This window comes from Solanum lycopersicum, chromosome 1 (assembly GCF_036512215.1).
Source record: "Solanum lycopersicum chromosome 1, SLM_r2.1".
NCBI lineage: Eukaryota > Viridiplantae > Streptophyta > Magnoliopsida > Solanales > Solanaceae > Solanum > Solanum lycopersicum.
This window is the reverse complement of record NC_090800.1, coordinates 29,761,747-29,787,085: the sequence shown is the minus strand read 5'-3', so window position 1 is coordinate 29,787,085 and position 25,339 is coordinate 29,761,747. Positions and strand designations below refer to the sequence as shown.

Here is a 25,339-nt window from a genome sequence, read left to right as displayed (position 1 = left end):
GTATAGTAGCCTTGAAACAAAACCTCTCGCAGTGAGCATTTGCATCAGGATACTAGTTACCACAAAAGTGTGGCATGTGGGTATAGGGGGCAAGACAAGTGGTCCATCCGAGTCTGCTATGTTATCATACCCTCTGTAGTATGCTTGGGGTCGTTGAACAGGATTTTGTCCCCTTTGTTGATGTTCACCCGGAGAATCGGGTAACATCTGACCATGAATATCATCCGGAGATGGTATGTTTTGGTTCGGATCCTCGTCATTTACTCCCAAGTTTTGATTCATATTGCGCAGTGTACGCTCTAACTCATGATCGTAGGGAAACAAAGGTTCTCTTCCTCTCCGTGTATTTGGCATACAAGGAGGATAGTTATGAAAAGAAATCAAAAAAAATAAAACAAAGTAAAATCAAGAAAATATCAACTAATCTATAGTTATAGGTTCAAGTTAATCTAAAAGCTATAATCCCCGGTAGCGGCGCCAAAATTTGATACGCTCAAACTTACTTCTCAAATAAGACGTAAAGCGATCGTGTAAAGTAAATTACCCAACTAGTGAGGTTTAGCTCGTTCCCATGAGGAAAATAGTCTACACTTAACTTCAACGTGTTATTAGTGTTGTTTGGTCAATTACTTTCTTGTAAAGTAAAAACAATAAAGGGGAGTTTCTATTTCTAAATTAGTGAAAATAAATAACGAACTTGAAAGAGACACTTAACCACTTTGAATGATGGGTTTTATTCAATTAATAAAAGTAACTAGGGTTTACGTGTTCCCCACAGGTTCATAACTTGATAATTCTATGTTAATAATTCTTTTCCTATTGTCTACCTCCTTTGTCTGGGAAGTAGCATTAAGGCGATTTCTAACGTTGGTCATCCATTAAAAAGACTTTTAAGTGAAAGAATTATTAATACATGGAAGACACTAATCTAGAATTGTTATTTTAGTAAGGGTTTATCTCATTATTTGCCTATGGTTCCCACAACCCTAGTTATGGAGTTTAGTTACTCATAGCCATAAACACAATATTCATATATATTAAATACGAATTCATGTACTTACTTTATTGAGAAAGAATAAAATCCAAAGTTTGCTTGATTAATCTCCTAAAATCACTTGCAAGAATCTCAAAATCTAACACTAATACACAAAATCTAATAATACGGAGTCTAACTATCTGGTGTCTAACAATATAGAGTTTAACTTCAAAAACGAGGTTTTTCAAACTACTTATGAAAAACAAAAATCTAATTAAACAAGGATTTTAATTGCAAGAAATGTGCAAAAACGCGGCTGGTTCGACGGACCTCGCGACGGACAAACGAGGTCACGACGGACTTTCATGGATTCTGTCGTCCCATACTTGTGCAATTTCTTCTACTTTTTTCTTCATTCCCCTCGATGGCACGTATGACAAACCTTCATTGGCACAACGATCCGTCGAGGGCCTTCATTCCAAAACACTTCAACTCTTGCAATTTGGGTACTGAGATCACTTCTCTGAACTTCACGACAAACTTTCAAGACGGACCATCATAGCCACGACGGACCGTCACAAGCTTCGTAATCCCTCACTTGGTCAGACTTCTCCATCTTCCTTCATTAGGTGCACTACGCTGCCACCTACGGACCATCACAAGCACGATGGACCGTCATATTCTATGTAGGTGGTCTCTTTTGCATTTCTTCGCTCAAAATCTCCGCATTCAGCTTTGGAAAGATTTCCTGCAAAACAAAGAGAAACTTTTATAAAGATTAGCACAGAAAGTCTTTTGGGCACACTAATCTTAAGGAAAAAGTATCAATAAAACTGTGAAACCACGGTATATCAAACGTAAATGTGAACATTAATGTGAATGTACTATAAACGTCAAAATCAACATTAGCATCAATATTAATGTCAGCATCAATGTCAATGTTAAGGTGAACGTCAATGTCACTGTGATTGTTAACTTGAATGTCAACATCATCTTCAACATGAACGTCTGTAACGACCTGTTTAGTCATTTTGAGCAGCAGACTTCAATTTTGGAGAAACTGGCAGAAACGACGAACCCCACGATGGACCGTCATGGGCACGACGGACCGTCGTAGGGTCTCGTTTCAAAACACTTAGAAAATCTGAAATTGGGTAATGAAAATCGACTCTCTGAACTTCGTAACGGAATAGCAGGACGTACCGTCAGAGGTGTGACAGACCGTCAGAGGTGTGACGGCCGTCAAAGACTTTTCAGAGAAATTGAGTCTATAAAATCTGTGACGGGGCCGCAGGACGGACCGTTGCAGGAGCGAAGGGCCGTCACAAACTGCGTAATCCCAGTCTTGGTCGGATTTCTTTCTATGTTTTAAGGGGCGTTTTTGATTATTTCTTCTTTAATTATAAAGTTAGTGGGTTAATGTTAATAAGTCTAATTACTTGGGGGTTGAAAGAGGTAACCTTAAGTTAATCAGTAGGTTATTATTGCCATCATTTATTCTTTATTATTTACTAATTAGGGTAAAAGAAAGAGGGTTTGAATAAAGAAAATAGATAGAACAAGAGAAAGAGGGAGAAAGTTGAACGAGAGAAAGGATCGAACGAGAGGAAAAACACAAAGCTTGGGAAATTGCTTGCTTGATCACGAATCTTCGGTGGAGGTAGGTTATGGTTTTTATTCTATTCGTAGTAAACTCTTAATAGCGAATGATATGTGTTTGTAGTATTGTGAACCTTGTATATGCTTAATTGTATGCTTGCATGAATGATGTGATTATGTAATTATGAATAAATAAGCATGATGAAGCTATTGAATCCCAAATCTTGAAAACAAAACCCTAATCTACTTTTTTAATGATGATGCCTTGGTATAAAATAAGGCTTGATGAATGAAAGTAGTGAGATTAGGGGATCGAGTGCCACGTTCCGGTACCAGGATAGAATATGGATCGGGTGCCACGTTCTGGTACCAGGATAGTATATGAGGATCGGAGTTTCACGTTCCGACACTAGGATAGAATATGGATCGGGTGCCACGTTCCGGTACCAGGATAGTATATGAGGATCGGGTGTCACGTTCCGACACCAGGATAGAATATGGATCGGGTGCCATATTTCGGTACCAGGATAGTATATGAGGATCGGAGTGTCACGTACCGACACGAGGGGAATAAAGATAAAGAATCCTGAAAGATATTAATATATTCAATCTAATGACCCTAATACCCAAATGAGTATGATGAGGAGGCGTGAGTCCTCATCGATGAGCTTGGTGTTGTAACCAAGGGCTATGGTAATTATAAATGCTGCATGCTAAGGATATTAGTTGATTTTATGATATTATCTGATATATACTGTTTTCTATTTTGAGTTGGCCAATGATATTTACTCAGTACCCGTGTTTTGTACTAACCCCTACTTTTATGTTTTCTTCTTGTTTATTTGTAGAGTGCAGCAAACGTGCCGTCGCCTTCGACTCAACAGTAATTCAAGCCAGTCTTACTAACCCGGAAATTCAGGGTGAGCTAATGCTTCTAGTTTGGACTGGATCTTCTTCTTCAAGTCTTGATGCATTGAACTTCCGGCATGGACTAGCTTCTTATGTATTTTTAGCTTTTAGAATACTCTTAGTTTTGTCATTTGATCGTAGATGTTCTTGTGGTGATGACTTCCAGATTTTGGGGATAATAATAGTTATTGATTTTATTTATGAGTTTAAGTCTTCCGCATTACTTTCTGTTTATATTATATTGAAATGTTAAGGTTATGATTGGTTGGTTCGCTCACATAGGAGGGTAAGTGTGGGAGCCAGTCGCGGCCCGGATTTGGGTCATGACAAACATGGTATCAGAGCATTAGGTTCGTTGGTCTCATCAAACAAGAGCGAGTCTAGTAGAGTCTTAAGGAACGGTAGGGGGACGCCTTTACTTTTCTTCGAGAGGCTATAAGACTTTAGGAAAATTCCATTCTTTCTTTCTTTATTTCGTGCTACTACTTGAATCCAATTGGTATCTGGGTGATACAAATTGGTATCTGACCATCTTCACTCTCTTTCGCATATGGTTAGAACTAGAGCAACGACTACGCCAACATAAAAACCAGCACCGGCGGGACAGGGTGCGTCTGAGCCAGCCACTGGGGCTATAGCTCGAGGAAGAGCAGCGGCAAGAGGCCGTGGTAGAGGTCGTGGGAGGACGTCCTCTAGGGGAAGAGGACGAGCACCTAGCCCATCTGATACTAGGGCAATGACTCCTCCACCGACTGAGGAAGTAATAAGAGAAGAGGAGGATGGGGAAAATGAACAAGTGCAGAATGAGGGATTGCCACCCCAACCTACCCTAGAGATGATCAATAAGGTTCTCGCCTATCTCAGTGGGTTGTCAGATCAAGGTCAGGCACATCCAGTGTTTTCTTCGCCAACACCTCCGGTTTCAGAAGTACAACATGCAGCCACTATGGCTCCTCATATGGATGCCTCATTGGACATAGGCACATTTCCACGTCTGACTACTGGGCTTATAATGACAAATGATCAGCATGAACTTTTTAGTAAGTTCTTGAAATTGAAACCTCCGTTCTTCAAGGGTGCTGAATCGGAGGATGCTTATGATTTTCTGGTTGACTGTCACGAGCTACTACACAAGATGGGTATAGTAGAACGGTTTGGTGTGGAGTTTGTGACTTATAAGTTTCAAGGGAACGCCAAATGTGGTGGCGGTCGCATATTGAGTGTCAACCAACGGAGGCACCACCTATGACTTGGGCCTCATTCTCTAACTTGTTTATGGAGAAGTATATCCCCCGGACCGTGAGGGATAGGAAAAGGGATGAGTTCTTGAGCCTAGAGCAAGGTAGGATGTCGGTCAATGCATATGAGGCTAAGTTCCGTGCACTATCCAGATATGCCACCCAACTTTGTTTCAGTCCACAAGAGCGGATTCGTCATTTTGTGAAGGGGTTGTGGTCAGAGTTGCGGATTTCAGCCTTACAGGTAGCGGCTACGGCAAAATCCTTCCAAAAAGTGGTAGATTTCGTGGTAGAGGTGGAAGGAGTGAAGCCAGATGAATTCACCATGGCGTCGACATCAAAGAGGTTTCGAAAGGGAGGTGAGTTTAATGGTTCTTACTCTAGAGGACAGGGTTCCGGAGGTTACGCAGTTTGACCCATTTAGTCTTCACTACAGACTGTAGTTGGGGGTCCACCTTCGACCGGTTAACACTTCTCTGAGAGACCTATGCATGAACCCAGAGAGTGCTATGGATGTGGGGAGATTGGACATATTAAGAGATATTGTCCAAAACAGAGTTACAGACCTCCAAATGTTAGAGGTAGAGGAGGTCATGGTAGAGGCCGTTATTCTGGAGGACGTGGTGGCCGAGGTAATGGTGGCCACCAGAACGGCCGAGGTGATGGGCAACCTGTAGCCACTACATCACAACATGGTAGGGGAAACGGACAAACGGGTGAGAGGGCCCATTGATACGCTTTCCCTGGGAGATCTGAAGCGGAGGCATCTAATGCTGTCATCACAGGTAATCTTCTGGTTTGTGATTGCATGGCTTCTGTATTGTTTGATCCTGGATCCACATTTTCTTATGTATCTTCCTCATTTGCTAATAGTCTAAATTTACATTGTGAATTACTTGATATGCCTATTCGTGTTTCTACTCCGGTGGGTGAGTCTGTGGTAGTTGAAAAGGTATATAGGTCCTGTTTGGTGAATTTTGTGGGGAGCAACACTTATGTAGATTCGGTTATCTTAGAAATGGATGATTTTGATGTAATTCTTGGTATGACCTGGCTTTCTCTGCAATTTGTGATCTTGGATTGTAATGCTAAAATGGTGACGTTAGCCAAGCCTGAGACAGATCCGTTAGTGTGGGAGGGTGACTACACTTCCAATCCGGTGCGTATCATCTCCCTTCTTCGTGCTAAGAAAATAGTTAGTAAAGGGTGTTTAGCTTTCTTGGCGCATCTTAAGGATTACACTACCCAAGTACCTTTGATTGAGTCGATTTTGCTGGTCCATGTGTTTCGGGATGTGTTCCCTGCAGATCTTCCTGGTATGCCACCAGATAGGTATATTGATTTCTGTATTGACCTTGAACCGGGTACTCTCCCCATTTCTGTACCCCCTTATAGAATGGCTCCCGCGGAGTGAAGAGAGTTAAAGGCACAACTTCAAGAGTTGTTGAACAAAGACTTCATTAGACCAAGTGCATCCCCTTGGGGTGCTCCGGTTTTGTTTGTGAAGAAAAAGGATGGGAGTTTTCGGATGTGCATAGACTACCGGCAGTTGAACAAGGTAACCATAAAGAACAAGTACCCTCTTCCTCGCATTGATGATTTGTTCGATCAGTTACAAGGTGCTTGTGTCTTCTCTAAGATTGACTTGAGATCCGGTTATCATCAATTGAAAATACGGGCAACGGATGTGCCAAAGACTGCTTTTCAAACGAGGTATTAGTATTACGAATTGGTAGTGATGTCTTTTGGTCTTACGAACGCCCCTACTGCGTTCATGAGCTTGATGAACGGGATTTTTAAGCCATATTTGGACCTCTTCGTGATCGTATTTATTGATGATATACTGTTATACTCAAACAGCAAGAAAGAACATGAGGAGCATTTGAGAATGGTATTGGACATGTTGAGGGAGAAAAAGCTTTATGCCAAGTTCTCTAAGTGTGAGTTTTGGCTAGATGCAGTGTCCTTCTTGGGTTACGTGGTTTCAAAGGAGGGAGTGATGGTGGATCCTTCTAAAATCAAGAGAGTGATGAATTGGGTAAGACCTGCTAATGTGTAAGAAATAAGGAGCTTTGTTGGGTTAGCTAGCTACTACCACCGATTTGTCAAGGGATTCTCTTCTATTGCTTCCCAAATGACGAACTTGACTAAGAAGAATGTTCCATTTGTATGGTCGGATGAGTGTGAAGAAAGCTTTCAGAAGCTCTAGACACTTTTAACTACTGCACCAATTCTCACCTTGCCAGTGGAGGGTAAGAATTTCATTGTCTGTTGTGATGCATCCTATTCGGGTTTGGGTGCAGTGCTAATGCAAGAGAAGAATGTGATTTCTTATGCTTCAAGACAATTAAAAGTGCATGAACGTAACTATCCAACTCATGATTTGGAGTTGGCTGCGGTAGTGTTTGCATTAAAGCAATGGAGACACTATTTATATGGGGTTAAGTGTGAGGTCTACACGGATCATTGTAGCCTTCAGTATGTCTTTACTCAGAAGGATTTGAACTTGAGACAAAGGAGATGGATGGAGCTACTAAAGGACTACGATATCACTATCTTGTATCATCCGGGTAAGGTGAATGTTGTAGCGGATGCTTTAAGTAGAAAGGCGGGGAGCATGGGAAGTCTAGCTAACATGCAAGCTTCTACACGCCCATTGACTAGAGAGGTTCAGACTCTAGCTAATGACTTGATGAGATTAGAAGTAAATGAGAAGGGAGGATTGTTGGCTTCTGTGGAGGCAAGATCCTCCTTTCTTGACAAGATTAAGGGAAGACAGTCTGATGATAAGAAACTGCGCAGAATTCAAGATAAGGTATTGCAAGGAGAGGCTAAGGAAGCACAAATCGATGAGGAAGGTTTTTTGAGGATCAAGGGAAGGATATGCATACCCCGCGTCGATGATTTTATCAACACTATTCTGACAGAGGCTCATAGTTTAAGGTATTCGATACATCCGGGTGCAACCAAGACGTACCGTGACCTAAAGCAACACTTTTGGTGGAGTAGAATGAAGTGTGACATTGTGGACTTTATTGCCAAATGTCCAAACTTTCAACAAGTAAAGTATGAACACCAAAGGCCCGGAGGAACACTTCAGAGAAAGCCCATTCCGGAATGGAAATGGGATAGAATCGCAACGGACTTCGTGGTTGGTCTTCCAAAGATGATGGGTAAGTACGATTCCATCTGGGTGATTGTTGATAGGTTAACTAAGTCTTCTCATTTCAATCCGGTCAAGGTGACTTACAATGTAGAGAAGTTAGCCATACTTTACATCTCGGAAGTGGTGCGATTGCATGGGGTTCCACACTCCATTATATCAGATAGAGGTACGCAGTTTACTTCTAAGTTTTGGAAAACACTGCATGCGGAATTGGGTACTAGGTTTGACCTTAGTACCGCGTTCCATCCTCAGACCAATGGTCAGTCTGAGCGAACGATTCAAGTGTTGGAGGATATGCTTCGCGCATGTGTGATAGAGTTTTGTGGCCATTGGGATAGCTTCTTACCCTTAGCAGAATTTTAATACAATAATAGCTATCACTCAAGCATTGATATGGCTCCATTTTAAGAACTGTATGGTAGGAGATGTAGGTCCCCATTTGTTGGTTTGATGCGTTCGATGTTAGACCTTGTGGTACTGATCTTTTGAGGGATTTGATGGAGAAGGTAAAATCTATTCAAGGAAAACTTCTAGCGACGCAAAGTAGACAAAAAGAATATGCAGATCGGAAGGTTAGAGACTTGGAGTTCATGGAGGGTGAACAAGTCTTACTGAAAGTCTCACCAATGAAAGGGGTGATGCGTTTTGGTAAAAGGGGTATATTAAGCCCAAGGTATATTGGTCCCTTCGAGGTTCTGAAGCACATAGAGGAGGTGGCTTATGAGTTAGCTTGCCTCCAGTGCTGTCCAGAGTGCATCTGGTATTCCATGTGTCGATGTTGAAAAGATACCATGGGGATGGAAACTACATTATCCGTTGGGATTCAGTTTTGCTTGATGAGAATATGTCTTATGAGGAGGAACCTGTTGCCATTCTAGATAGGGAAATTCGCAAGTTGAGATCAAGGGAGATTGCATCCATCAAGGTGCAATGGATGAATCGGCCGGTTGAAGAAGCAACATGGGAGAAGGAGGTCGATATGCGAGAAAGATACCCACACCTGTTTACAGATTCAGGTACTCCTCTTCGCCCTTGTTTTCCTTTTTGTGATCGTTCGGGGATGAACGATGGGTAAATTGGTATCTATTGTAACGACCTATTTAGTCGTTTTGAGCAGCAGACTTCAATTTTGGAGAAACTGGCAGAAACGACGGACCCCACGATGGACCGTCATGGGCACGACGGACTGTCGTAGGGTCTCATTTCAAAACACTTAGAAAATCTGAAATTGGGTACTGAAAATTGACTCTCTGAACTTCATAACGGAATGGCAGGACGGACCGTCACAGACTTTTCAGAGAAATTGAGTCTCTGAACTCTGTGACGGGGCAGCAAGACGGACCGTCGCAGGCACGACGGACCGTCACAGACTGCGTAATCCCAGTCTGGGTCGGATTTCTTTCTACATTTTAAGGGGCGTTTTTGACTATTCCTGCTTTAATTATAACGTTAGTGGGTTAATGTTAATAAGTCTAATTACTTGGGGGTTAAAAGAGGTAACCTTAAGTTAATTAGTGGGTTATTATTGCCATCTTTTATTCTTAATTATATACTAATTAGGGTAAAAGAAAGAGGGTTTGAATAAAGAAAATAGAAAGAATAAGAGAAAGAGGGAGAAAGTTGAACGAGAGAAACAATCGAACGAGAGGAAAAACACAAAGCTTGGGAAATTGCTATCTTGATGACGAATTATCAGTGGAGGTAGGTTATGGTTTTCATGCTATTCGTAGTAAACTCTTAATAGCGAATGATATGTGTTAGTAGTATTGTGAACCTTCTATATGCTTAATTGTATGCTTTCATGAATGATGTGATTATCTAATTATGAATAAATAAGCATGATGAAGCTATTGAATCCCAAATCTTGAAAAGAAACCCTAATCTACTTTGTCCATGATGATGCCTTGGTATAAAAGAAGGCTTAATGAATGAAAGTAGTGAGATTAGGGGATCGGGTGCAACGTTCAGGTACCAGGATAGTATATGAGGATCGGGTGCCACGTTCCGGTACCAGGATACAATATGGATCGGGTGCCACTTTCCGGTACTACGATAGTATATGAGGATCGGAGTGTCGCGTTCCGACACCAGGATAGAATATGGATCGGGTGCCACCTTCTGGTACCAGGATAGTATATGAGGATCGGGTGTAACGTTCCGATACCAGGATAGAATATGGATTGGGTGCCACGTTCCGGTACCAGGATAGTATATGAGGATCGGAGTGTCACGTACCGACACGAGGGGAATAAAGATAAAGAATCTTAAAAGATATTAATATATTCAATCTAATGAACCTAATTCCCAAATGAGTATGATGAGGAGGCGTGAGTCCTCATTGATGAGCTTGGTGTTGTAACCAAGGGTAATGGTAATAATAAATGCTGCATGCTAAGGATATTAGTTGATTTTCTGATATTATCTGATATATACTGTTTTCTATTTGGAGTTGGCATATGATATCTACTCAGTACCCGTGTTTTGTACTGACCCCTACTTTTATATTTTCTTCTTTTTTATTTGTGGAGTGCAGCAAAAGTGGCGTCGCCTTCGACTCAACAGTAATTCAAGCCGGTCTTACTACCCTAGAAATTCAGGGTGACCTAATGCTTCTAGCTTGGACTGGATCTTTTTCTTCAAGTCTTGATGCCTTGAACTTGCGGCATGGACTAGCTTCTTGTGTATTTTTAGCTTTTAGAATACTCTTAGTTTAGTCATTTGATCGTAGATGTTCTTGTGGTGATGACTATCAGATTTTGGGGATAATAATAGTTATTGATTTTATTTATGAGTTTAAGTCTTCCGTATTACTTTATGTTTATATTATATTGAAATGTTAAGGTTTAGATTGATTGGTTAGCTCACATAGGAGAGTAAGAGTGGGTGCCAGTCGCGGCCCGAATTTGGGTCATGGCAACGTCAATGTGAAACTGAATGTCAATATCAACATGAATGTTAATGTGAGCATTAATGTTAATATCAATATGAACATCAATGTGAATGTCAACTTCAATATGAATTTCAACGTGAATGTCAATGTCAACCTCAACATGAACATGAGTATGAAAGTAAATGTCAACATCAAGATGAAAGTCAACATCAACATTAATGTATACTTGAACGTCAATATAAATGTGAGCATGAATGTGAACGTGAATGTGAATGACAATGTAAACATTAATATCAATTTAAATGTCAATGGAATGTCAATGTCAATGTAATTGTCAACATAAACATGAATGTCAACGTGAATGTCAATGTCATTGTCAACATAAACATAAACGTCAACGTGAATGTGAACGTCAATGTCAAGATCAATGTCAATGTGCATGTAATCGTCAATATTAAAGTAAACGTAAATATCAACGTCAGTGTATACTTAACGTGAATGTGAATTTGTCACCATGAACGCAAATGTCAATGTCAACAACGACATAAGCGTGAATGTGAACATAACCTTAACATGAACTCAATATGAACATCAACAAGAATGTCAACGTGAACGTTAACATAACCATAAACATCCACATGAACGTCAACCTCAATGTCAATGTTAATGTCAATGTAAATATGAATGTCCTGTTAAATATTACTGTTAATGTCAATGTCAATGTTAACATTAATTTGAATGTGAACGTAAAAGTAAATGTAAATGTCAAAATCAGTGTGAACGTCAACATCAACATGAACGTGAACAACTACATCTACGTCAACATAAACTTGAACATCAACATAAACATTAACGTCAATGTCAATGTAAACATAAATGTTAATGTAAATGTCAATGTGCATATCAATGTGAATATGAACGTTAACATCACGTCATTTTTAACATCAATATTAAGGTGAACGTGATTTTTAATGTCAACATCAACATGAATGTGAATGTCAACATCAACGTTAATGTCAATGTTAATGTCAACTTGAATGTTAACCTGAACGTAAATGTGAACATGAACGTGAATGTAAAGGTCATCGTCAATGTCAACGTTAATGTCAATGTCAATGTCAAGATATAAATCAATGTGAGCGTCTATAAAAATATGAATGTTAACGTGAGCTTGAATATCAATGTCTACGTTAATGTGAACATCATTGAGAATGTTAATATCAATATGAAAATTAATGTGAGCGTGAACGTCAATGTCAAAGCCAATGTGAATGTAAGTGTTTACAATATCAATGTCAACGTCAATTTGAACATCAACGTGAGCGTCTCCAAAAATGTCAACATGAATATCAATGTCAATATGAACGTCAACGTCAATGTTAATATAAATGTGAACCTGAACGTCAACTATAATATAAACGTTAATGTGAACGTCAATATTAACGTCAATACGAATATTAATGCCAACGTCAATATTAATGTTAATGTAAATGTCAACATCAACATCAACATCTACGCCAATGTCAGCGTCAATGTGAATAAAAACGTGAACGTCAATTTTAATATTGATGTAAATGTCTACATCACTATTAACGTTAATATCAAAGTGATTATTAGCGTGAGCATGAACTGCAATGTTAACGTCAATGTTAACGTCATTTTAAACGTAAATGTCAATGTGACCATCAACGTGAGCGTCATAAAAACGTCGATATGAATATCAACGTGAATGTCGATGTTAATGTTAATGTGAACATCAACGTCAACAACAATGTAAATGTGAACATGAACATCAATTCTAATATGTTTGATTATCTCTTAGCTAAACGAATCCATGAAATTGCACCTAAACCGTTCTAAATGCACTATAAAATTTCCCTAACCAATAACACGTAATGGAATAGAAAAGAAGCTGAAAATGTAACTCAAATTTCCAGCACCTTAGTGATTAACTACAGCCAATTGTTTAAAATGTCATGAAAAGTGAAGAAAAACAAGTGAGGACACTGAGGGTCAAACCCGTGACCTAACAATGTTAAAAGTGGTGAAACAAAGAAGTTAAAAACAATGTGGTAAAGGGGAATCAATCTGTGCTCCTAGCAGAAAAATAAAGTATGAAAATAATAAATGAGAGGTGTGGGATTTGAAACCACAACCTGTCGGTCATGATTAAGTAAATTTTAAAAGAAAATAAGTGTAACGCGTTGGAATCAAATAGCAACATCGACGCAGAAAAAGGAGAATTAAAAGAAAGAGGTTGTTGGAGTTTAATCCCACAACCTCATGCTCAACTAAAAATAGTCATGGAAAAAGAAATTAAAATAAAAGGGGTGTGGGGGTTCGATTAAAGAGAAGATTTAAAGAAAATAATTTAAAAGAAAATGAAGTTGTTGGAGTTTCATCCTGGGTCCCCAAGCCATGTAGGCAAAAATAAAATAAATGAAAAATATAAGTGTTGTCAAAGGGATTTCAAATAGGATTCCCTTGCCAAAATTCCATAATGATACATATCATACGTGGATTTTATGTTCAAGAAAAATTCTTCCTACATAGATCCGCATCGAGATCTTGATATACATACAAGATGCATCAATCTTGTCCCACATAATCTTAGGAAGATATGAATAACTTAAACGAATCATGATTGAAGCCTCATGGCTTGTATGTATAGACCCATAAGTCTGGCATACGTTAGAAGTACGTGAATTTTAGATGTATGTAATGAAATGATGATTTGAACAATGAAATTATGAAACCCTAGACTGGTTAAGTAGCAGTGTGAAACACACTAAATGGCCAAGTTCATTGCCATATGATGAAATGAACATTCACGTAAAAAGGGATGAGTAATTATGAAGATCAAATGTGCTAAAGTTTATGAATGTGTTGACAACATGATAAGATGCTAATGTAAAAGATGAGAACAATCCTAAATTAGCCTAAATAAATGATATTAAAACATACTCACCTATGATAGTGTAAAGTTAATGAAGATACTCTTCTCTCTGAACACTCTAGTGAAAGAATTGATATTAATATACACTTAATAATAATGATGAGATGAGAAATAATCTAGTGAGCTGTGATGCCTCATACTAGAAGCCAGCTTCCATGATGTATGAGTTGAATGTAATGGAACATTATACTGAGCATCGATAGACTTGCTATGATTAGTGATGCCTTTTTTGGGAAGTGCAGAGGTTCATGTAAATCTCATTAGATGAGATTTTCTTGCATGCCGAGTATTTGTCATCTTATATGTCCTAGTCTTTAAACCTATACTGCCAATAGAGAGATCTAGTGGGGTTCAATTCTCATGTACGCTATCATGTTTTGGATCACTTTAGCGAGTGATTCCACCTATTTCTGGTGTTGGGGAGACACTGGATTTCATGATACTCACATGATCTATGTTAGTTAAAATTAACGCTCCCAATGGATGAAACTGGCCAGCCTAAAATAATGCACATAATGAAATGAATGATACCAAAGGTGGTAGGATAGGATAATCAAGAGGTGAGCTAGACTCAAGTAAAGACACGAGGTTATTCTTGATCATTTCACAAAAAACCCAATGAGAGTCTTAAAATACATCCTCGGTATGACTAGAAGTTACACTAGTATTTGAATGAATGAAATGAAGTACGTACGAATGAATGAAACAGAATATGTGTTTGCTAAAAAACTCTCCCTAGTTGATGTTCCATATGTTGAGCCCTCATTTTGTGAAGTCCTAATGTCATGTCCATGATACTAAGTATTTTTTAATATGTTATGTGCTTTTTTGAAAATGATAAGTATGATGACGCATATTACTCTCATTGGATGAATTTCCAAAAAAACAATAGGCAAGTCCACTAACTTTCCTAATTAAAATTTTGCATGTCTCTTCACTTTCCTAATCCCAATTTGGCAAGTCCACTAACTTGATTTTCCATAAATCATGTTGTTAGGAAAGAGTTATTCTTACTCATGCATGACCTTGGTGTGTGATTGCATATACCCATACTTAGTAGAAGTATATACTAATCCCATACAATTTTACATTCTTAGGTGCAGACATAGGTGGACATTCGAACTTAAAAATACACGATAAAGTTTTCCTGACATTTAGCATTCATCTTGACATGGTAGGCCCTCATGCTTTTAAGGGCGCTTGCCTATTATATTCTATCTTAGTTATTGGACTGAGCTAATGGAGTATGTTCGACTAGCGTTTCCTTCCCGTTTTATTTCAAACATTGTATTGGTGCCATTTTGGCAAGTATACACTTAATGCAGTACGAAACTATTTCTTTCATTTGATGTTCTCAATGTTAGATGGTTGATGGTGAACGTATATGAATTTAGGTAGAATGACATACATGCATGTTAAGAAACAAAAAGTTCAAATTTTCCACTAAAATTAACCTACATGAAGTAAAGATGACATATGTATGCTTGTGTGCGACTTTAGAGAGTTCTATGACGCCGATCTCATCCGAGCTCTAGATTATGGTTGTGACACTAGTACACCTATCAAGTCATCCTAGCTAAGGAAATACATGTCATGCTTTCATAAACATCATCTTGACATGAATAGTAGTAGACACTAGTGAATATGAGAATCCCTTTCATTTAGAAACCATGACCTTTACTACTTTTAACATGCATGTAAAGAGAGTGTGTGTGTACATTGGTCAACATGAACACATAATGTCTATCAACAAAATATTGGGGAAGACATCTTCTTAGACCATAATACTCTATCAAGCATAAACAATAGAACACACAATAGTATATGAGACAAGTAAACTTCATATTACACTTAAGACTCCTAACTTCTGTTATTCATGCATTCACATAGGAGTATATAGGTAATGGATTATTAACTATTTTTACTCATCAATGTAAGCACCTATACTTTACCATAACATTGATATTACACATGCTTGAACAATAGCCATACAACCTAAATCACAACTAGAATAGGAAAGTTGGCATAAGCTTCACATAGTATTACATAGGCACATGTGCATATATTCATAAATTTGCCTTCATGGATATGGTTAACACATATATAGAGTGACAATGATGTACAAACCATCACCATAAGTGCATCATACCACACAATGCCATATAAGGCTTCATCAACTACAATACTATTAAAAAGTATAAGACATAAGCATTCTTACCAATTTCTCAACATTTGATAATCCTTGATAAATACACCTTTTTCATCAACAATTCATATATATGGTAGCAGATAGATGTACTCTAATCGTAAAAGAAACCATGTACAAGTTGCAAAAATATCATACTATAATATAATGCGACATATCTCTCATGTTCTACGAAGTAGAGAGTCCTAAAGCATCACTAACATACCAAATTTAGTTAATAATTCATCATATATCAATAATATACATTAAGGGCATTATCTAAATAGATCTAAGTAAAATATAAATCATGCTTCATATGCCCTAGAATTTAAATCACATAAGGTTCATTACAACATTTAAATTGTTGACTAAAAGAACCTAGATCAATTTATGCCGAGATTTCTTTTCTTTGATCATCAAGAATTCATACCCACAATCCATTAATATCATAAATATAAGTCAGTAGATAAGGACAACATGCTCAACAAAATTTTTCTACCATTGCTATAACGCTTAGAACACAATGAATATACTATTCACGACATCAATGGAAAGTAGAAGAATCATAGGCTAACATACATTGATCAACATGAATCATTTAATACAATTAAACAAATTTAATAACCTAAGGCAGAAGCTACATGAACCACACCATAATTGAATTATACTTTGATCCACATGGATTCTTCAACTTCAATTAAGCATAAATTAATGTAAATAAAAGTAGATATAACCACTTCAACGTAATAAAATCATAATTCGATCGATAAAAGGTCAAGATCACAAAGCCCATGAAAGGATGAGGAACATGGGTTAATCATGCAATTGGAGTGAAATCACTGTATTCACTTCAATTTATCATGACTTAATCATTCCAATCGTTTTTAGAAAGAACCCATTTCTATATTAAAGAAGAAGAAGAAATTTGATCATAAAACCATATTTAAAAACATGAGATAAACACTCCAAGTGAAAGATTAGTTAGAGATGAAGGATTACCATACATTTGTTCAGTTGAAAACCTCAAAAATTGGATTATTTATCCATGGAAAAACCTAGATCCAAGCAGTTCATGAGCTTCACCAACAATGGTGGTGTGAAGAGAAATATTTTTTGAGTGAAAGGCTTCAATCATGTGAGTTGATTTTAGAATAGGGTGATAACGTTTCTTATGACATATATACACCCAAAATCAGCTAAATAATCAAACTAGAGTCTGTTTAGGACGTGGGGTTAATTTCCCATTCACCCCTTTAATGAAAAAGTACCCAGGCTTCAGTTCACAGGCCACCATCGATGGACAAACATACAAACCGTAGATCAATTGACGGGTCGCGCCTTGCTTCTTTTATTTGTTAGTTAGCAAATTTTTTGCTTGATACCTACCCAAGATAAGTGAAAAGCGACGACACCTCACTGACAGGCTGGTTGTTGACCAACTGGCCGTCGTTTTGTCTGTCTATTGACACTGCCAAGGCAATGTCTCGACCAGGCTTGGGGCCTTCTTGTGGGAACTTTTACGAGGCCCTTTAGAAGTCATACCCGATTGTTTCCAACGTGAATACAACACTAAAAAAAATTTTACCTTCCACATAAGTTTAACCAAAAACAAACTTCTTCAACTCGTCCTAAAAGGCTAAGCCCCATAAAGACACACATTGAGCGTCTTAAGGTCTATCTTTCAAACGCCTTTGACATTCTTGGTCGTTTGACCTCCAAACTTTTTGAAACTCCATATAACAAAATTAAACATATTTATAAATCATTTGGAGTCTTCACAAGCTCATGAAACACAAATGTAAGAATTTATTGACACAAGAGGCACATAGGCGACTAGTTGTCGAATGTTTTGGTCATCCCTTGACGCTTGACTCCCAAATCTTCATAAACTTTACTATGCTACATCTAAACCATATTATAATTAATTTAGAACCTTAGAATCTTAAGACAAACATGTTAGTCTCTAGAAACCGTATCTTATTTTGGGGTCTTCCAATATCAATGTCAATGTCAATGTGAACATCAACGTCCATGACATTGTCAACATAAATGTGAATGTCAATGTGAATGTGAACGTCAATTTCAATATAAACGTCAACTTGAATGTAAAAGTCAACGTAAAAGTAAACATAAATATCAATGTTAGCATAAACTCAACATGAATGTGAACATCAACATGAACGTCAATGTCCACTTCACCGTCGACATATACGTGAATGTCAACATAAAAGTGAACATGAACGTGCACGTTAACGCAAAAATAACATACACGTCAATGTAAACATTAAGATGACCATCAATTTTAAAATCAATATCACCCTCAATGTGAACGTTAATGTCAATGTCAATATGAACGTCAAGATAAATGGGAATGTCAATGTCAATGTCAATGTGAATGTGAATGTTAAACTCAATGTAAAATTAAATGTAAATGCAATGTCAGCGTTATTGTCAATTTCATAATGAACATCAACATAAAAATGAACATGAACATCAACTTCAACAACATCATGAACTTGAACACCAACATCAATGTCAACATCAACGTCAATGTCAATGTGAACATTAACATGAACAGCAACGTGAATGTTACTGTTAATGTTAATATGAACGTGAAGGTGAATGTAAATGTGAACATCAACGTCAATGTTGAAGTGAATGTGAACACCAATATCAACAACAATGTAAATGTGAACATCAACATCAATGTCAATGTCAACTTGAATGTTAACGTGAACGTAAACGTGAACATGAACGTGAATGTCAAGGTCAATCTCAATGTGAAAATTAATGTAAATGTGAACGTCACTGTTAACATCAATGTGAACGTCAATATCAACGTCAACGTCAACATGAACATCCACTTGAGGGTCTATATAAAGGTAAACGTGAACATGAATGTCAATGCCAATTTGAATATCAACGTCAATGTGAACATCAACATTAACATGAACGTGAACAACAATGTCAACGTAAACATAAATGTCAACATCAGGATGAAGATTAACATAATTATAAACATCAACGTGAACTTCAATATCTAAGTCAACATCAACGTAAATGTATACTTTAATGCCAATCATTAGTGTTAAAGTCAATGCTAAAGCCAATGTTAATGTGAATGTCATGGTCCACGTGAACGTCAATGTCAATGTGAATGTCAACATTAATATCAACATCAATGTGAACTTCATCATAACGTGAACATCAATGTCATGATAAATTAAAATGAAAATGTTAACATGAACATGAACATCAATGTACAAATCAACATCAATTTGAACGTCAACATAAACGTTAATGTCAACGTCAATGTCAATTGAACAGCAATATTAACATCAACATGAACATCATCGTGAACGTAAACGTGAATATCAACGTGAACCTGAATGTCAACGTCAATTTGACCATCTACATCAATGTCAATGTGAACGTTAATGTGAATGTTAAAGTCAATATCAATGTCAACGTGAAAGTCAGCATGAACATGAACGAGAAAATCAATGTCATCATCATTGTGAATGTGAACGTCAACAAAAACTTTAACGTCAGCATCATTGTCAACCTAAACATTAACAAGAAATTCAACGTAAATATCAATGTGAATATCAATGTGAATTTGAATGTCAATGTAAATATTAACTTCAATGGCAATGTCAACATGAACATAACGTGAACGTGAAAATTAATTTGAATGTCAATATGAATGTCAGTGTGAACGTTAATGTCAACATTAATGTCAACACGAACATCAAAGTAAGTGTCGATAAAAACCTAAACGTGAATGCCTACGTGAACGTGAATGTCAAGTCAATGTTAGACACAACATCAATGTCAATGCAAATGTGAACATGAACGGCAATGCTTATGTTACATCCGGGAATGCCCCCTACATGTGCCAAACCTAGTAGTCGTCTTTGAGGAATAAGACTAGCCCTTAGCTTACATCATTACATTCATCGGTCAAAAACGTGGAAAAATTAAAGAATTTAGTTACTTCTACGTGGAGGTTTACATAGACCTCTACATATACATAATATATATATCGAGTATACATAGACACTTCGTATAGGAAAATAACTTATTGTTTTACTTTTATTGCACACAGACATATAGAATATAACAAAGTCTCAAAGTTGTCATCTCATCTCATAACCATCAAATAACAGTATATCAAATTGCCGTAGAATGTAAATCAATACAATTAAACACATATAGGTCATACAACATTTGGTATCCAAATGAAATGGAAAGAATCATAATAGTCTTACTACTAAAAAACCATCATAGCTTGATAGTAGCATTGCCCTCGAAAAGTGAGGACCTACCAAACATGGAATATTAAGAAATCAAAGTCTGCTATAAATTCGTCTATAAAAGTCCTCCAACGATCGGAACCTAAAGTTAAGGGGATAAGAAAAAAATGGGGTTAGTACACCACTTGTACAAAGTATGAGACCATATACACACATACCATTAAAACATGCTAAAAAACCTTAATTCACATTAAACAAGACCATACCAGTCAATAGGACATGTTCATTAAGTCACATGAATGTATATTACAAGACCAACAACATCAAAACTAGTTAAGTCAACATTCATATCATATGATTGAATACAAAGTCAAGTAACTCTACCATCAAGTCATCATAGAAACAAGCATAAATAAGAGTAAATTATAACATAAACAAAGCAATACAATTACCCATGAACCCTTATCAATTCCACAAGTGAAATGACCAATATAAAGCCCTTAACCTTACTCAATCAAGTAACTGAACAATTAACATGTCCAACGTCCTGCTTTACATAGCATGGCATTTAAGAATACATATTTTAATGCCTTAACAATTTAGACCAACACATATTTGTAATCGAGACTAATCAACATATGGTATCAACAATGAGCAAGTTCATCATATAAATATCATGTATCATCATAAGCGTATTTATACATAACCACTACCTTCTAGAGTTCCATTCAAGGCCAACTAGTGCAAGGCATATAGTACATTAACATACCCCTACCTAGGCTACGTCAATCATCTTAAGTACCTTTAGTTAGTGTGTACTTCATTACTTTATTTTATTTTAGGGAACACTTGCCTTAACCGATATAGAACACAAGAGATCATTGTGGAATCCGGGGTTGTAAAATTGTAAACTGAATGAAGGTGGTCTACTGGCAAATATAAAACAAAAAATTAACATATTTTTCTAGGTGGATCCACTAGTTCATCTTCCAATGGGGGAGACATAGTTCAACAACTAAGAGATAGGTATAATAACTCTACATACCACTTGGCAATTGGGGCCTCCTCTCATGGGAATCCATTTGATGAGTATCCCTCATTGGGGAGTCAACACCACATATGTATCTATAGGGTGGATCTTCCTCTATGGGAACTCATCACCTCGTAATGTCGAGTTTACTCTATACTAAGCTAAGTCCCTTTTGAAATGTCTTGAATATCTTTATTAATCAACATATCTTTTTTTAAGTGATAGGGTCTAACCCTTGTATAATAATCATCATCATCATAGCAAAATAAAAATTTCATGAGTATATTCCCTTCATAACAATTCATATAAGTGAGGTTAGGACATTTAAATATCACTTTATGATAAGGAACATTTGTAAATGATTCACTATCCTTATAAAATTTACATATTATCTAGCACCACACAAACCATAGTCAAGACATATCATTTCAACATTATACCAACCTATCAATCCTAGTACAAGCCATACTCCAATACAATATCATGAATTAATCAAAATTCAAAATAAATTGAAGCAAATGATAAGACATAAAGACTTACTCAATATGCTTCAATAGCCATTATCATGGTCTTACAATCGACCAACAAATTTCATCCAATTAATACGTGTAATAACATCAATGAATAGTAATTAACAGAAGAACTAGGTCAATTGAATCATCACTACCCCAATTAATATCAATTCATAACACAGTGTTAGGGCAATTAGGGTTTATCATGAATTGATTAAAAATTAGATACAATCCCAACCATATATTACCCTAGTCAATCAATACATGAATTAGAATACATAAACCAAGTCTTATAATCAATGGATTCTTCAATCCCCATAATATCATGACCAAGATCAAAGAATTGGAAAATATGGGAAGGGAACATAAACAACATGAAATTTCATGAAATTGCATCAATTAAGTTCACTTAACCAACAATATATACTCAATTAGTCATACAAAATCACAATTCATCATTAGTTTGAATTTTAGAAGAAAACCCATTGGAATCGGAAGACCCCATTGAATTGGGTAATTTAGAATTAAACTTTGAGAGGACCTATTGGGGAAAGGAATCCCAATAGTTAAAAACACATACCTTAATGAAGATAAGTCCAATAAATTGAATAGAATTCCTAGAGAATTTGACCTGCTTCCTCACGTTTCTTGTTTCTTCAATAGAGGATTTAGGGATAGAGAAAGTAGAGAGAGGTGAGAGCTTTTGGGTTTTGTTGGAAATTTTCCTTTGAGTGATAAATCACATAAAATGACCCTTAGTCAATATATAATCACCAACTAAATTATCCAAAACACCCCTCACTTAAATTTGTCTTTTTGTGAAGTTAAAATGTCAAAAATACGATTTTACTGAATCTCCAAAGTGGCACTGCGTCGCGGAGCCAACACACATTTTTATGTTTTAAAAGATAGATTAAATAAGTAAGGTCCGTATGGGCTGCGCGTTGCAGCATGTCCGCCCATGTTTGGTCCTCCTCAATGACACTTCAGAGGGTCCTTAGGGTGTAATTTTAGGACTTGTAGACTCTATACTACACTATACCTAACCAAAGTCATTTAAAAAATATTAGAACTCATTTAACCCTCCGAAACCATCCCCAAATATAGAGATATCAACTAGTTCAATTATTCCTATTTCCGGACTTTATGGATCTCCTTTGACGTCTCGGCTCTAAAACTACTCCGATGATTTCTAAGCATTATTTTAGGTCATAAAACAGTATGTAAGACTTTGGAAACTCGTGATAGGGTCTAGATTATGGCTTGACTTTTTGGAGTGTTACATTATCCACCTCTTTAGAACATTCGTCCCCAGTGACACTAACTTTTAAATGGGACATGATAGACTCAATACTTGTAACCCAATAAACAATATACAATATCAACATGATAAACTACTAAAATCAACAAAACAATATGGCATTTACACAATGACTCAAAACATTAATTTTAACACATAAGGCTCAAAAGTCACAACGTGAAGAATTTCCTTCGCACAATAACAACATGAGATCAACATGCCTTACCTGAGTCAATTATGTCATGGTTCAACTTGTCAACATGCTGGATATCATTTCATAAAGACTCACCATATCAAAATGCACAACATAACTCAAAACTAGCAAAATTGTAAAATTTCCACAACATAAAAAATGCACATTTTTCAAGATGAACGTCAACATGGATGTCAACGTCAATGTAAACATTAACATCAATGTCGATGTCAATGTGAACGTGAGCATGAATGTCAATGTCAACATCGACATCAATGTAAACATCAACATAAACATCAACGTGAACGTTAGCATGAACGTGAATCACAACACGATTGTCAACGTGAACATGAACTTTAACGTGAACATTAATATCAACGTCAATATCAATGTGAACATTATATCAAAATCAATGTTAACGTTAATGTGAAAGTCAACATGAATGTAAATATGAATGTCAACATCAACATAAATTCCAATGTTAGTGTGAATGTCAACCTTAACGTAAACATGAACGTAAATATTAACATCAAAATTGACATTAACATGAATGTCAGCATCAACGTGGCTTCAATGTTATGTCAATATAAACGTCAACGTGAACACTAATGTTAATGTAAGCATGAACCTCAACATGAACATTTATGTTACCTTAACGTGAACATCAGAGTGAACATTAACGTTAAGGTGAACGTGAACTTCAATGTGAATGAAAAAGTCAATGTCTATGTAAATGTCAATGTGAATGTCAACATCAATGTAAATATCAATGTTAGCGTGAACATCAACATGAGCGTAAACGTCAACATGAACGCGAACGTAGCATCAACATCTACATAAACATAAATGTCAATATCAACTTGAACATAAACATTAACGTGAACGTCAACATGAACCAGAACATCAATGTTAACGTGAACATGAGCGTCACGTGAACACCATTATTAACGCTAACATGAATGTCACCATCAACATAAACTTTAACATGAACGTGAACATCAATGTGAACTATAATATAAACGTAAAAATAAATGTCAACGTCACCATGAACGCCAATGTCATCATAAACATCAACGTGAACTTCAACATAAATGTCAATGCCAACATTAACATAAATTTGAATATCAAACGTCCGCGTGAACATCAATGCCAACATTAATGATAACATCAACATCAACGTGAACGTCTGTAGTATTTCTAGAAAATTACATGTCTTGTGAAGAGCCCAATAGGTCTTTAACAATGTGTATTAGTGGTACATAGGAATCCCAATGCCCAATATTTAGAAATATTGGAAATATCATGGAAAATTCGATAAGTGGTATTAGCCAATTTCTATATAATAAACAAATAAGCAAAATATTTGGCATATTAGAAAATATTGGCTTAAATGGTTTTAGCAATTTTCTAACATAAATAAGATTGTTTAACAAATGTATTTGCAATGAAGACCCTAAGCTAAAAATATATTTATATTCTAGTATTTGCACACAAAGTGAAGGCATCCAACTGTCAAGCCTAGTACCATAGAACATGTAGACTAAACACTGCCAAAAGACATAGTCAGGATCCATGGGACAATAAGTAAAAGTTTCCAAATGAACCATTAATAATACATAGTTAGGAAAGTGCAACAAACCACTGTGAAAGCACATGTTGAAAACAATTGAAGAAGTTTCCAAGGAGAGGACTACCCTAACAAAATTCAGTTAGGGTAGTTTAGGGGAAAAACGTTCATAAGGGACCACTCCTTCTGGGTCTTAACCTTCCTACAAATTCTAGACTTCAAAATACTGCCATAAATAACTAAATAACCTAGGACTAACCGATTTGGAAAATTAGTTCACCTGACAACCTATGAAGAAAATTGGGTTAACACAAACCTAGAACTTGTAAAAGAGAAAATCTAATACCTAACCTACGATGGTTCAAAAGAATAGTTATGGTCCTAACAAATTTGGGGCGCTTTAGTAATTACCATAGTTAACGTAATTAATCAATTTATCAAATAAATTAATTAATTTGAAAGTCCTAAAACGGAAAAGAAAAAGTAAATTTTCAGATTTCGGTTAAGACAAGAAATGGACAACCTAGTACCTAACCTACGATGATTCAAAGATTTGGTTAAG

The 25,339-nt window shown here is 36.6% G+C and overlaps 2 protein-coding genes across 2 annotated transcripts; both read right to left on the bottom strand.

Moving 5' to 3' along the window:
- Positions 1–1,705: 1,705 nt before the first annotated feature.
- Positions 1,706–19,047, bottom strand: LOC138341812 (uncharacterized). The gene is made up of 5 exons (XM_069293690.1): positions 18,189–19,047; positions 11,740–12,407; positions 11,369–11,467; positions 1,819–1,994; positions 1,706–1,724 (listed from the first exon to the last, which is right to left on the bottom strand). Exons 1-5 carry the CDS (start codon positions 19,045–19,047, stop codon positions 1,706–1,708), a joined length of 1,821 nt encoding a protein of 606 aa, XP_069149791.1.
- A 95-nt stretch (positions 19,048–19,142) lies between these two features.
- On the bottom strand, positions 19,143–24,366 carry LOC138341811 (uncharacterized). Its single transcript, XM_069293687.1, has 2 exons — positions 24,166–24,366; positions 19,143–19,484 (listed from the first exon to the last, which is right to left on the bottom strand). Exons 1-2 carry the CDS (start codon positions 24,364–24,366, stop codon positions 19,143–19,145), a joined length of 543 nt encoding a protein of 180 aa, XP_069149788.1.
- Between the last annotated feature and the right edge of the window lie 973 nt (positions 24,367–25,339).